General features: G+C 43.4%; 1 protein-coding gene across 2 annotated transcripts in view; it reads right to left on the bottom strand.

Annotated features, from left to right (window-relative positions):
• The window catches only part of CCDC13 (coiled-coil domain containing 13), a 38,736-nt gene extending 26,416 nt beyond the window's left edge, over positions 1 to 12,320 (bottom strand). For both annotated transcript variants that reach the window (XM_087947100.1, XM_087947101.1), the window contains exons 1-9: positions 12,189 to 12,320; positions 11,866 to 11,989; positions 10,882 to 11,111; positions 9,986 to 10,134; positions 8,899 to 9,041; positions 7,737 to 7,811; positions 6,784 to 6,894; positions 2,833 to 2,937; positions 1,778 to 1,942 (exon numbers count right to left, since the gene is read on the bottom strand). In XM_087947100.1, coding sequence (XP_087803226.1) covers positions 1,778 to 1,942; positions 2,833 to 2,937; positions 6,784 to 6,894; positions 7,737 to 7,811; positions 8,899 to 9,041; positions 9,986 to 10,134; positions 10,882 to 11,105 — 972 coding nt within the window. In that variant the 5' untranslated portion in view covers positions 11,106 to 11,111; positions 11,866 to 11,989; positions 12,189 to 12,320. The remainder of the gene's footprint in view (positions 1 to 1,777; positions 1,943 to 2,832; positions 2,938 to 6,783; positions 6,895 to 7,736; positions 7,812 to 8,898; positions 9,042 to 9,985; positions 10,135 to 10,881; positions 11,112 to 11,865; positions 11,990 to 12,188) is intronic.
• Between the last annotated feature and the right edge of the window lie 2,743 nt (positions 12,321 to 15,063).

The following is a 15,063-nucleotide window of genomic DNA, read 5'->3' as shown; positions in this document are numbered from 1 at the left end:
GGATTAGAGATTAGTGTTAGGGCTAACCCCAATCCTAACAGAGGAGATCAGCGCAGCGAAAAGAAGCTACTCTGAAAAGCTAAGGAATCAGTTCCTAACAAATGAACCAGCAAACATGTGGAAAACTCTTAAAAATATCACTGGTTACAGCAAACCTCCTTCCCAGGCAGAAGGAAATCAACAACTGGCAGGTGACCTGAATGTGTTTTACTGCAGGTTTGAGAGAAAACTACTGCCACCCATCTCCACAACCCCCATCTTAGACACACCAACAACAGCCAAGCCTCCTACAACCTACCCTATCCCATTGGGCCCCCCCCCATCTCTGGTGATTACAGAGAATGAGATGCAAGGTCTATTTCACAGACAAAAGCCAGGAAAAGCACCAGGCCCAGACACGATAGCTCCTTCTTGCTTAAAAACTTGTGCCCCCATCTTTAATAAATCACTAGAGGTGTGCTATGTTCCTTCTTGCTTCAAATGCTCTACTATCATCTCAGTGCCGAAGAAACCTTCCATCAAGGAACTGAAAAGGTTTCAGACCGGTTGCTCTAACATCTGTAGTTATGAAGACCTTTGCGAGGCTAGTGCTGTCCCACCTAAAAACCGTGATCCGCTGTTAGCTCCCATGCAGTTTGCATACTGAGCAAATAGATCGACAGATGGTGCTGTTAATACGACTCTGCACTACGTCCTACAACATCTTGACTCTTGTGTAGACCTCAGCTCAGTATTTAATACCAGCATTCCAGATACTCTTCTAACTAAACTAAATCAGCTAGCTGTACCTGACCACACTTGTAAGTGGATCATAAGCTTCCTAACAGACAGGAAGCAGCAGGTGAAACTAGGCGGAATCATACCAGATACCTGTACAATAAGCACTGCCCCTCCCCCCCAGGCTATGTGCTTTCTCCACTTCTCTCAAAATCCCAATGACTGCATCTCAAAAGATCCCTCTGTTAAAGTACTGAAGTTTGCAGATGATATAAACTCAATAATTCTTCTGTAGAACTGGATCAGCAATTCCTTGGGCACTTTGAGCTTCCTGAGTTGGCACAGAAAGAACATTCTTTGTTGTGCTTTTTTGATGATATTTTTGATGTTAGGTGTCCATTTTAGGTCATGTGATATAGTAGAACCTAGAAATTTGAAAGTCTCTACTGTTGATATTGTGTTGTCTAGTATTGTAAGAGATGGCAGTATGGGAAGGTTTCTTCTAAAGCCTACCACCATTTCTACGGTTTTGAGTGTGCTCAGTTCCAGACTGTTCCGGACTGTACCACAAGGCAAGTTGTATGACCTCCCGTCTGTATGCGGATTCATCGTTGTCTCGAATGAGACCAATCACTGTTGTGTCACCAGCAAACTTCAGTACTTTAACAGATGGATCGTTTGAGATGCAGTCATTGGTATATAGGGAGAAGTGGAGAAAGCACACAGCCTTTGGGGGGGCCCTGTGCTGATTGTACAGGTTTAGAGTTAGGAGTAGAATTAAAAGTTTAGGGTTAAGGGTTAGGGTTTGGGTTAGGGTTAGGGCTAGGTTAGAATTATGATTAGTGTTAGGGTTAAAGGTTAACGTATAAAGTTAGGGTTACGGCTAGGGTTAAAGTTATGGCTAAGTTTAGGGCTAGGGTTAACGGTTTGGAAACTTGGACCTACCTTCTCTGCCCACTGACTCTATGGATGGACGAGCACCTACCAACGGCTCAGGAAATTTGTTAAGATATTTCAGAATTATTAGCTTTGCTAGATTCACACAGAAAGAATTCCTTACCTCCAAAGCTTCTTTCTTCTCCCTTTCCAAGGTTCGAATACGCAGCTGGTTTTTTACTTGGGCTGAGGATTTCCTGGGGTCGGTGAAGCTTAACGGATCTTCACTGGCATCGTTCTCGGAAAATTTGCTTTTGCGGCAATTCAGTTGGGTTTCTAAGTCCCGTACCTACATAGGCGGGATAGAGAAGGCCTAAAATTGATTTATAGGGTACAAATTCTTTTTTTCAGTAGGAGGAGATTAAAGGATAGAGGAACCTGCATTGGGATATCCATCAATCCTAGTTAATATAGTTTGAAAAATTCCTTCCTGCTAATCATTGGGAAAGGGTGAGTTCTAGTTCTGCCCTAGGTACTAAAACCAGGTGGGTGACTTTGGGCCAATCACCAGGAGACGGTGAGTTCTAGTCCCGCCCTAGTCACAAAAGCCATCTGGATGACTTTGAGCGAATCAACAGGGAATGGTGAGTTCTAGTCCCACCTTTGGCATAAACGCTGGCTGGGTGTCTTTAGACCAATTACCAGGAGAGAGTGAATTCTAGTCCTACATTAGGTATGAAAGCCAGCTGTTGACAGGCCAAACACCAGGAGATGATGAGTTCTAGCCCTGCCTTAGGCATGAAAGCCACTGAGTGACTTTCCTCTCTCTCTCTCAACCCTGTCCACCCCACAGGGTTGGTTTTTTTGTTGTGGGAAAAGTAGGAGAAGGAAGGAATATTAGATACTGTATATTCTTGCTGCCTTGAGTTATTTACAAATTAATAAAGGCGGGCTAAATATCCAATAAATATTTCACCCTGGATGACACATCCTCTTATGCTGTGGTTTTATGTGGTGTGTCACGAGCAAAGCCAGCAACTGTGGTTCACAAATTCCATCCATAGCTGACTACCTCATGTCAATCAACTATAGATCCAGCTAGGCTGCTGCCTGAGGAATTCTGGGAGTTGAAGTCCACACAGCTTAAAGTCGATGAAGTTAGGGTTAAGCCAATCATTGTTAGCAGAACCAGGGAAGCCAAAAAAAAAAAAAAAAAAAAGTTTGAAAAGATGGACTCACTCTGCCTTGCAGGACCAGGATTTGCTGAGCCCGTCCTCGCCAGCTGCCGGGGTTGGACAGAAGGTTTTGTATGTTGACGTCTTCACCCACTTCGTGGGTGAGAAGCTGAAAGTGAAAAAAAAAAGCAAAACAGGAAAAAATCAGCGCTGAAAACGCTTTGCATAAAAAGCCCTTTAGCCAAGCAGGAATAGAATAGAATAGAATAGAATAGAATAGAATAGAATAGAATAGAATAGAATAGAATAGAATAGAATAGAATAGAATAGAATTCTTTATTGGCCAAGTGTGATTGGACCCACAAGGAATTTGTCTCCTGTGCATAAGCTCTCAGTATGCATAAGAAAAATAAAAATACATTCATCAAGAATCATAAGATAAAACACAGTGATAGTCATGTTACTAATAAACAATCAAATCATACTAAGAAACAAATAAAACAATATAAATTGTAAAAGATACAAAGCAACATGGTTATAGTCATAAGTGGGAAGAGGTAGATACCAGGAAGGATGAGAAGAAGAATAGTAATACAGCCTTACTAAATAGTTTGACAGTATTATGGGAATTAGTTGTCTCAGTTGTTTCATTATTTGTTTTTTCCTGGATGGCATCCCAGAGGGATGCCATCTTTCGGGAAAAAAACTGTCCTTGTGTCTAATTGTACAGGAAGTCTTCAACTTAGGATCACTCGTTTAGCATACGTTCAAAATTACAATGCGCCTCTCCAGGGTTATTTATGATCCAGATTTCTGACGGCTACCCACGTGGTTACCTGATCACATGTTCGGTATCGGTAGCCCCGCAGTCACATCCTGTAGTCATGGTGACCACAATTTATTTATTTTTTTTAATTTTATTTTTTGTCAATTTATTTATCAATTTATTTGTTAAGTGTCATTATTTACGGGCAGTCCTCAACTTGCAACCATCTGTTTAGTGACCAAAGTTACAAAAGCATTGAAAAAAAAGTGACCACTTTTTTCACACAACCGTTGCAGGGTCCCTCGTGTTCATGTGATCAACTCAGGTGCTTGGCAACTGGCTTGTACCTTTGACGGTTGCATTGTCCAGGGGGTCATATCTTTGACCTCTCTTGCCACCATTGCTAATTTTGCTTGTCAGGCATCCACAAAATTGGATCGTATGACCCCAGGGTGGTGTAATCATTATAAATATGATGCTTGGTGACTGGCATGTACTTATGACAGTCCCAGTGTCTCCTGGAGGTCACATGATCCCCTTTTGTAACCTTCTAACAAGCAGCACCAGTGGGAAAGCCACATCCACTTAATAACTTAACAACTGCAGTGATTCACTTAAAAGCTATGGCAAGAAAGATTGTGAAATGGGGCATAATTCACTTAACAATTGTCCCCCTTAACCAGAGAAAAGTTGGGCTCAATTGCAGTTGTAAGTTGAGGATTACCTGCATTTACTTCTGATTTGTGCCCCCCCCCGCCCCCCCAAAAAACCCACCAAAACCCACTGCAGACAATGGATTCACTTAACGATTGCAATGTTCAATTAATGTCATGTTTACTTTATGCCCAAGGCAAAATAATAAAAATAGGTTATGAAATCGGCTATGCTCATGGTTTAATGATAACTCCGGACTAAATTATGGCCCTAAATTGAGGACCGCCTATATCTCAGATCTATCCTTCCTGTACACTGCGACATAAAATGACCTGGTTTAATCTGATCTCAACAACCGGGCCTCTTTTCCATTCAATGTCTTACTATACGAAGGGAATGAGTGTGTGACAAAGTATAAAAAAAGTATTTTTGAGGGGCACACAGGCCAGAGGGTGGTGACTTTGTCCCCCTTTTGTGCAAGGCATGTGTGTCATGCACATACATACAGTTAATCCTCAACCACACCTAGAGTCCTGCATCCAGTTTAGGGCACCGCACTATAAAAAAAGATGTTGAGACTCTAGAAAGAGTGCAGAGAAGAGCAACCAGGATGATTGGGGAACTGGAGGCTGAAACATACATTGAACGGTTGCAGGAACTGGGCCTGGCTAGTCATGTGAAGAGAAGGACCAGGGGAGACATGATAGCGGTCTTCCAATATTTGAGGGGCTGCCATAGAGAGGAGGTGTGGGGGTCAAGCTATTCTCTAAAGCAGGGGTCTTCAAACTTGACAGCTTTAAGACTTGTGGACTTCAACTCCCAGAATTCCTCCTCCAGTCATGTTAGCTCAGGAATTCTGGGAGTTGAAGTCCACAAGTCTTAAAGTTGCCAAGTTTGAAGACCCTTGCTCTAAAGCACCTGAAGGCCAGACAAGGAATAATGGATGGAAATTGAACAAGGACAGATTCAATCTGGAAATAAGGAGGAATTTTCTGACAAGGAGAACGATCAACCTATGGAACAGAAGTTGCCCTTGGAAGTTGTGGGAGCTTCATCACTTGAGACCTTCAAGAAGAGACTGGACTGCCCTCTGTCAGAAATGGTGTAGGGTCTTCTGCTTGGGCGGTGGGTTGGACTAGATAACCTATAAGGTCCCTTCCATCTCTGATTGTTATCAGTTATCTACGACATCATTCACTTAACGATGGTTCTACGACTGGCCTTCACACTCACAAACATTGCAGAATTTTGATTCTGGTGCATGGTAGTTGGCATGTACAGGTAATCCTTGCTTACTGACTTGGAGATAGATTGAAGTTATGATGGATCTTTTCAAAAGATACCTATGACCAGATTTTGAAACTCTGACACCCTTAGTACAGGTTGTCCTTGACTCACAACAGTTCGCTTAGTGACCGTTCCAAGGTACAACAGCACTGGAAAAAATGATTTATGACCGCTTTTCACACTTAGGGCCATGGCAGCATTCCCAGGGTCACCTGCTCAGCATTCAGACTCTTGGCAACTGACTCATATTTATGACAGTCGCAATGTCCCCGGGGGAGTGTGTCATGTGATCCCCTTTTGCGACCTTCCGACAAGCAAAGTCAATGGGGGAATCCAGGTTCATTTAATAACCATGTTACTAACTTAACAACTGCAACATTTGCAGACTCACGTGATCCTGATTTGCGACCTTCGCAGATCACTTCTGACTGGCCAAGTCAACGGGTGGGGGAGCTTTATTCACTTTTTGACCTCAGGATTCATTTAACAACTGCAGGGATTGTGGCCAAAATTATAATCATAATACATAAAATTCAGTGCAACTCAGTTGCAACTCAGTGACTTAAGTCCTGATCACAATTGTGGTTGCAAGTTATTGTGGTTCGCCGGCAGCAGGTGTGGACAGCTGAGGTCTCGGAGAGTGAGGACTCGGATGAGGAGCCCACATGTGATGCAGGGATGGGGCCAGGACCATCAGGGAGTGGAGTGCTGCCTTTGGAGATGGTGGAGGCTGGCAGCAGTGAGGAAGAGGACCCCGAGGAGCCTGTGCCCAGGGCTGCTCGCAGGAAAGTGCAGCTGCAGCAGCACGGGTGAGTCAGGAGTAAGCCTGCAAGGTAATGGCCCCTCCCTTAGGAGATAAAAGCCAGCTGAGAAACCGGAGTTCTTTGCAGGAAGCAAAGAAGTTTTTGCACTCAAGCCTTGTGGACGTTCAGAGTATATTTTTTAGTAACTTTATCTAGTGTTCTTGGCAGCCTTGCACCACCTTGGCAAGGCTCATTCTTATCAGGGACAATTAGTTTGAAACAGCCTTTTAACCGGGAAGGAAAGGAATTTGTAAGGAATCATTAAAAGGTTTTGCTGTTACCTCTATTTCATGGTTGTTTCCATGGAACAAGGTTTGGGTCAGAACACAAGTTGAAGACTAGATATATTTAATCTCCTTCTGGCCAATCAAATATTGAAAGGTTAATATAACGTTAAAAAGTTAAGAAGTTGAGGGGATATGAAAATTATCCTGCCCCCTCGGCCACTGTTGCCCACTTCTCACACATGCACACATATGCACACGCAAACACAGGCACACCTTACCTTTTGTGTCATCTTAAGTTCCTGCTTTGTGGACTGGAGCTGGTTGCGATATTCGGATGCTTTGAGATTCACAGCGGACAATTTTTCATGCAGTGCTTTCACTTCTGGGCTCTTTTAAACAATGGCCGCGTTGTCGGAGAAGAACAGAAAGCCCGGGAAAAGCAAAAGACACACTTTAGTTACCAGCACAATTTTTCAAGGAAACCTGAGAGCCTAAAACAAGAGTGGCATCCAATCACCCAAATGGCTAAAGAAATTCAACTCTTGCACTTTGCAAGCCATTTCACACTGATGGCGTTACCTAGTTGGGTAATGAAAGGTCTGTAAGAAAACCATCAAACTCAGACACTATCCAGGGACCCCACAGTCTTCCTCCTCTTTCTCCTCCTGCTCCTCTTCTTCCTCTTCCCTCTTCCCCGCCCCTCCTCCTCCTCCTCTTCCTCTCTTTTTCTTCCTCATTCTCTGTAACAGGGTGTCACCTGGCACTTTAAGATTGTGGACTTCAACTCCCAGAATTCCTCAGCCAGCTTTGCTGGCTGAGGAATTCTGGGAGTTGAAGTCCACAAGTCTTAAAGTTGCCAAGGTTGGACACCCCTGGTGTAAACCCTATTCCCTTCTAGCAGGTTACTTCTTGGGTAACGAAACACCTGCAATAAACCAACCCAGCTCAGAAAGCACCAAGGAACCTCCTCCTCCTCCTCCTCCTTCTCCCTCTCCTCCTTTGTTCTTTCTAAAACTTTTGATAAAATTTATATGAAAAAAGGAAGAAGAAAAAACCAGTTTGCCTTTCCAGGCTCCCCTCACCGTTTCACACTGGTGAAAGAACCTAAACAATTGGATCAATTAAACACACTCACCATGAAAGATAAACAGAGGAGACCCTGAAAATCAGAGAAGTTAAATTGAGAAAATGGATCTTAAAGGAACAATTTTATGGAGTTTGAAACTCTTACCATAGTGGTGTCTGACTTTCTACGGAGAGCTGGGCTGTCACCATGGGAGTGCAACTTAATGTTTGACATCTGTAGCTGGAAAAATCAGACAGATGTAGTTACATACAAACTGCTAAGTGAAGAGACATAGACTACAGAATAACAGAGTTGGAAGGGCCTTTGGAGGTCATCTAGCTCAACCCCTTGCTCAAACAGGAAACTCTATGCCATTGCAGGAAAAAATGGCTATCCAATCTCTTCTTAAAAACCTCCAGTGATGGAATACACACAGATCATGCCAACAGTTTGGCTATGTTGGCCCTCAACCAACTAATCCCCAGCAGAACTAAAATTAAGCAACTGTCACAAAGATAAAATCTTGAAACAGAGGTGGAAATCTCTTCTAGAAACAGTTGTTGATTGGGGTCACAATTGCAAAGCAAGAAGATTAGGGTAATTTGATTTCTTGCTGCTTGGACACAACGGCATGTAGTCCTTGAACTTAAGTTATAACCATTCATTTAGTGACTTCAAAGTCACATCAGCACTGAAAAAAGGACTTATGATCCTTTTTCACACTTATGACCATTGCAGCATTCCCCATAGTCAGGTGATGCTTGACAACTGACTCACATTTATGTCTTCAGGTAGATGGATGGATGGATGAGTAAAACAGTTTTAGAGATAAGTAAAACATATTTATTAAATATGAGCCTGAACTATGAGATGAATGCTGAATAAATGTGATTAAATAAATAGATGAACAAATAAAGTATATTTTTATCACTTTTAACTTTTCCCTTTTATTCCCTTCACCTTTATATAAATTTGTATTTTATTGTTTTTCTGAAAATCATAAAGCTATTTTTAAAGAGTTGGGGTAATTTGCTTAGTGGTTATTGTTATTGTTGTTATTGTTATTAGTATTAGTATTATTAGATATTTTTTATCACACCTTTTTTGATACATGGATGGATATTATCTCAAAGTGGTGATCATACCTAACACCCTTCCTATTATTTTCCCTGCAACAACCACCTTGTGAGGTGTGTTGGTCCCAATCCAGTTGGCTTTTGTGCCTAAAAGGGACTACCACTCCCAGTCTCCTGGTGACTGGCCTAAAGTCACCCAGTCTTAAGCCATGACATCATCAAAGTCCTACACTAAGAAAATGAAGCCTCACATCTTTTTCCAGCTGTTTGATCCGGTTGTTCATCTGCTTTGTTCTGGTTTTCTCCTTTTCCATCTCAGCTGTCATGTGCCGGTTCTGTTTGGCCAGTTCCACTATTTTAGAAGCTGCAACATCCCCTGCTAAACCAGCGGTCCCTAAAATTTAACAAAAGAAGAAAAGAAAATGGTAGTTGAAAAGAAGGAAACGGGCGTCTCCGGAGATAATATTCATAGTTCAGGGTTGAACTGAAGAGTCCTCGGTGCTCTCTTGAGCTTTGTTATTTTCTTGCAGACAGTTTGTGACCCAACTAGGGGAAAGGGGTGGGATTTGCAGAGAAGAGGGTGAGGAGGAGAATGAAATTTATATATTTATTATTTATTTATTAGTTTTATCCCAATTGTAGTATTACTTTCTTTAAGTAACTCATGGTGGCAAACATACATATTACTCCTTGTTCCTCTTATTTTTTTCCAAAACAACAACTTTATGAAGTGGGCTGGGCTGAGAGAGAATAATTGGCCCAAATTCACCTAGCCAACTTTCATAGCTTAGTTGGAACTAGAACTCATTGTTGCCTAGTGATTTGCCCAAAATTACCTAGTTGGCTTTCATGCCTAAGGTGAGACTAAAACTCACTGTCTTCTGGTGATTGGCCCAGCCAGCTTTCGTGGCTAAGGTGGAGCTAGAATTCACCATCACCTGGCTTCTAGGCTAGCACCATCACTTCTATGCTAAACTGGCTCAGTTTCCCCACCTTGTGTGATAACCGTTCTCCTTCACACTAGGGAAAAACAAATCGAGCATTTTGCTGGACCAATCTACACTTCGATGAAATTTCTAAAACCATTCCCTACTAAGGTCCTTGAAATAGAGAGAGAGAAAGAGAGAGAGAGAGAGAGGAAGAAAGAAGAAAAGAAAGAAAGAAAGAAAGAAAGAAAGAAAGAAAGAAAGAAAGAAAGAAAGAAAGAAAGAAAGAAAGAAAGAAAGAAAGAATGAATGAATTCTGGAAGACTTGGTGGTCTGGACCATAATCTCCAGGAAAAGGGAATCGCGGCAGTGATGTGGGGGAGGGAATAATTTAATGTGGCTTTTTGCTCACCCAGGAGAGCCTGCCGTTCCTCCTCAATCTTCTTATGAAGCTGCTTTATTTCCAAATCTCTTTCTTTCAAGAGTTTGTACAGCCGGCCGTTCTCATCCACCAGCTCCCGGAGTTGGTGCTGCAGCTGCTCGTTTTCGGTTTCCAGCAATCTAGAAGGGAAACAGGCACCTTGATCTAGTCTGTGGTTGCAATCCATCCCCAGGGCGGAAGGGCCGAGGATTGGAAAAAAGAAATGAAGGAATTTGGGCGGGATAGAATTCTGAATTCCCCCCCCTTTGAATTACAGTTAGTCCTCGACTTATGGCCACGACATCCATTGCTAAGTGAAACAGTTGTTAAGTGAGTCTTGCCCCATTTTACCACCGTTCGTGCCACCGTTGTTAAGTAAATCACTGCAGTCACATGGTTGTTAAGCGAATTTGGCTTCCCCATTGCCAATCAGAGGGTTGCAAAGGGGGATCATGTGACCCCAGGACACTGCGACCATCATAAATACGAGTCAGTTGCCAAGCATCCAACTTCTGATCACGTGACCACAGGGATGCTGCAACGGTCATAAGTGTGAACCAGGGTCCTAAGTCACTTTTGTCAATATCGTCCTGACTTTGAAAGGTCACCAGAACAAACTGTTGCAAGGTGAGGAATAACTGTTGTCTTTGACTTACGACCGTAACAGAGTCCAGAATTTCCATTATGAACGTTGTGAGTTGAGGCACCCACTGTGACTCTCTTGATTTTACGACATTTTCATGGTAGTTAATCATTAAGCAATTGCAATGGGATTTTGGGGGTGGGTGGGGGGTGTTTGTAGGAATTTGGTCAGAATGAAAATGCCGTTTTCCCTCCAAAGCCTCATAAATCCCAGTCATGCGAATTCAACCAGGTTGCCACCTTACTTCGTCCCAATGTCTGAGTCGGATGTCTCGGGTGCCAAGAGCGATAAGCTGAGAGCATCTGGGATCCCGAAGGCCTTGTCGTGGTTCTCTTTGTTGTCCTGTTTTAGGCTGTGTTGATTTTCCTTTTTCTTCTCCAACAGATTTTTCATCCTTTTCTGCTGCTGCTCCTGGAGAGCCTTAAACTGCATTTTAAGGTTTTCGTTAACCGCTTCGTCAGCCTCCATTGTGACCTTTGAAAGGGTTAATCAAATAAAGACATGATCCAAAGATCTTCAGCTAGTTCTTTAATCAGAAGAAAATACTCCAAATTATTACGGCAAAGCAACAGCTGTGGTTTTCAGCCTTAAGAACTTTAAGACGGACTTTAACTCCCAGAATTCCCCAGCAAGAATCTCTCTGAGCTTGGTTGTTTTCCTGGATCCATCCATCCTTCTGTCTCTATTATAGTATCCATCCCTCTATCTGTCCATCCTTTTACCTCTCTCACCTATTTATCTATCCATCTATCCATCCAACCCCGCCTCTCTTTCTATGGGTATCATCTACTTCTGTCCATCTCTATCATTCTCTCTATCTATTATTTAACTTCATCCATCTATCTATCCATTGTTCTGTCTTCTCTCTCTCTCCTCATTCTCTCTCTGTGTCTGTCTCAATTAATCTATCTTTGTTATTTCTCTCTGTCTCCACATCATTATTTCTCTCTCATCTATCTACCTACCTACCCACTGTAACTACCTACCTATTCTTCTGTGTCATCTGTTTCTGTATTATCTACAATCGATTTATCTATCCTTCTATGTCATTTATCTGTCCACCCATCCTCTCTCTCTCTCTCTCTCTCACCCTCTCTCTCTCCCTCTCTCTCTCCCTGTCTCTGTCTCTGTCTCTGTGTCTCTTTCTCCCTCTCTCTCCCCCCCCCTCTCTCTATTTCTCTCAAGATTCCCAAGTCCAGCTGGGGCTACCACATTGTTATGGGCTTACCTTTCTCAAACCCACTCAAGGCACCCTGAAACCGAAAGTTGGTTAATTCGCTCCTGGCTCCAACTTCGCTTTGACATCCCGAGATCTTTACGCCTTCGATACCTGGGGAGAGCTTGGCACAGACCTGGGGAGAGGGAAAGCGGGGTGGGGGGTTCAGAAAACCGAGTTTAAACTCCTTCAAGCGAGGGAGAAGCTCTCAACTTGGAGAGGCTCAGAGGGGATCCAAAGAGGTGGGAAGACTTTGAATCTGCTCCCCGCTATAACCCCCCACCCCCACCCCAAGGGTATGTGCAGAAAGCCCCCTCCCCAGCAGCCCCACTCACCCACTGCCGCCTCCGAGTCCGGCGCCCTCCTCCTTTGCCCGGACAGCCCCGGGGCGGAGCAGCTCCCCGGCGAAGGCGCTGCGGAGGCAGGGCGCGTTGCTATGGACGCGGTCGCCGCGGCAACCGTCGCCAGGGAGAAGCCCGGGCTCGCCTCCAAGGCACATGATGCCGCTGTTCAAAGATGGGGGTGTGGGGGGCGTCGCGGGGGCTGGGCAGGGAGCAGGAGAGGCAAAAGCAGCCCCGTTTCTCAAAATCTGGAACAGAGACCCCTAGATCTCCTTTCTCACCGCTGGAATGCCACTCCAGACGGGGGGCTAATCTCAACTCCCAGAAGTCTCTGCAAGTAAGGGCCCCCCCTGGGATAGTTGGAGGGAGGGCTGAGTCTCAGCAGGGTCAGGCCTGAGCTGACTTTGCAAAGCTAGGCTTAGGTTAGACTAGGAGGTGGAAGACCATTAAACTTTTTTTTTTCTTTTTTACTGTTTTAATGCTTTCTTAGCAGTTTTTATTTTTTAAAAAACATGTTTTTAAGATTTTAATTGTACTATACGTTTTCAATTGTGAACTGCCTAGAGATGTTTGCTGAGATGTGCTGCTATAGAAATTGGAAGGGAGGGAGGAGGGAAGGAAGGAAGGAGATAGAAGTGAAAGAGAAGAAGTAAGAGAAGAAAGAAAGAGAGAAGGGAGGGAGGGAGGGAGGGAGGAAAGAAAGAAAGAAAGAAAGAAAGAAAGAAAGAAAGAAAGAAAGAAAGAAAGTGTAGGAAGTTAACACCCACCCCTGTCCTAGAAAATTGAAATAGTGTAGGAAATATTAAAAAGGCAGAATATTTCCTTTAAAAAGAGTACAAACTCAGAAGCAGAAACTCATGCTGCCCTTAAAATTGCAGGGACTTCAAGCAGTTGCCAAAACTCAAAACTGACTTGAAAAAAAATTAAATCTACTTTTTGCAATTACTGAACATTAAATACAGGCTAGAAAATGAGTCTTAAGGAGTGTAATTATATAACAAAGCAAAAATTATATAACAAAGCAAGATCTGTATTTGACTTTCAGCTAGCCATTTTAAAAGATATTATTAATGGATTTAAGAAACAAAAATAAAAACATTGAGGCAATGATGATGCAATGATACAATCAGCAGCACTGCCACTAATAGAAATAAAATTCATGCTTGAGCAAGGTGTTGGACTAGAAGACCTCCAAGGTCTCTTCCAATACTGTTTTTTATTCTGTTCCGTTCTGCCCATTCTATTCTATTCCATTCCATTCCATTCCATTCAATTCCCTATTCTGTTCTACCCTACCCTACCATTACTCTACCCTGCTGTATCCTACTCATTTTCTGTTCTGGTCCATTCTCTATTGAATTTATACTATCCCACCCTATCCTACCCAACCCAACCCCACCCCATCCCACCTCACCCCATCCTAAAGCTAAAACATTGAAAAATAACCAGCTCAACTGTTGAATTATGAAATTGGGATAACACTGAAAAAAGCTTAAGTTTTGTGTGAATTCAATTCTGCTGGCTATAATTCACCTTGATGGTGCACTACACAACGTGTTCTATGTAAGGGCAGATTTAATTTCATCACTAAAACAACAGTCTGGAGTCCTACCAGTTGGATAAGATCAATAAATAAATAAATAAATAAGGAAACTTCCTTGGGGCTATGCTTGCTAATGAGTGATTGAAACAATTAATATTTTAATGAAGTTCAGCAAAGAACATAATATGTTGTGAAATCAGTTCAGGCAGGGATTAGCTGTAAATGCCACCACGTTTTCCTAGTATAAGTAGTCTTGACTTACAATCACAATTGAGCCCAACATTTATGTTGTTAAGTGAGACATTTGTGAAGTTTAGCTCCTTTCTTGCCACAGTTGTTAGGTTAACCATTGCAGCTGTTAGGTTAGTAAAATGGTTGCTAAATGAATCTGGCTTGTTCACTGACTTTGCTTATCGGAAGGTTGCAAAAGCGGATCACAGGACCCTGGGACCCTGCGACTGTCATAAATATGAGTCAGGTGCCAAGCTTCTGAATTTTGATCACATGGCTCTGCAATGGGGATGTTGCAACAGTCCTAAGTGGGAAAAATGTCATAAATCACTTTTTTCAGTGCTGCTGTAACTTAGAATGGTCACTAAATGAACTGTTGTAAATTGAGGACTACCTCTATCTTAAATTACCGTATTTGCCGGCGTATAAGACGACTTTTTTGCCCTGAAAAACATGCCTCCAAGTGGGGGGGTCGTCTTATACGCCGGGAGGACTCCGACTCCCACTTCGAGCTTGAGTTGCAGCCGGGAGGGAGGCTGGGGGGGGAGCGGTGTGTGTGTGTGTGTGTGTGTGGCGGGTGTCACTCGCCACGCGCTGCGCAACCTTTCCCCTCTTCCTTCCTTAGCGGTGTGGGGAGGAGAGGATTCGAAGATCCTCACGTGCGGCGTACTTTTCTTTTTCTTTTTTTCTTTTTGCACGCAGGTTTTGCATGCGGGCGGCTGTAGGTTAAGGATGGGGGAGCCCCCGGGTGGGTTATCAGGTTTTACGGTGCTTCCAACATGTGCGAACGGTGGGAGAGCGGAGAAGAGAGCGAGCGAGCGCCCCGCTGTGTGAAATCCTGCCGTCAAAGCAACACTGGGGGAGGCAGGGTATAAATTTACCAGGTTAATGTAGCAATGGTGATTAATGCCCAGAACATTGTTTGCGGGTATTGGGGTGTGTGTGTGTGTGTGTGGTGGGGAGAGGTTGTCCTTTGAATGCGGAAAAGTAGGTGTGACCTTGTGTAGGAAAATAAAGAGATCCTTTTTAGCGTGTTTGGCTTCTTTGCCTCCCCTCGTTCGTTTTGACGTGGAGATAATGGCCTTCGGGCGGAGG

Source organism: Notechis scutatus, chromosome Z (genome assembly GCF_049901735.1).
Source record: "Notechis scutatus isolate UNSWTSFEM ecotype Mainland chromosome Z, rNotScu1.2, whole genome shotgun sequence".
Lineage (NCBI taxonomy): Eukaryota > Metazoa > Chordata > Lepidosauria > Squamata > Elapidae > Notechis > Notechis scutatus.
Note: the sequence above shows the minus strand (reverse complement) of the source record. Positions and strands in the feature narration are given on the sequence as shown.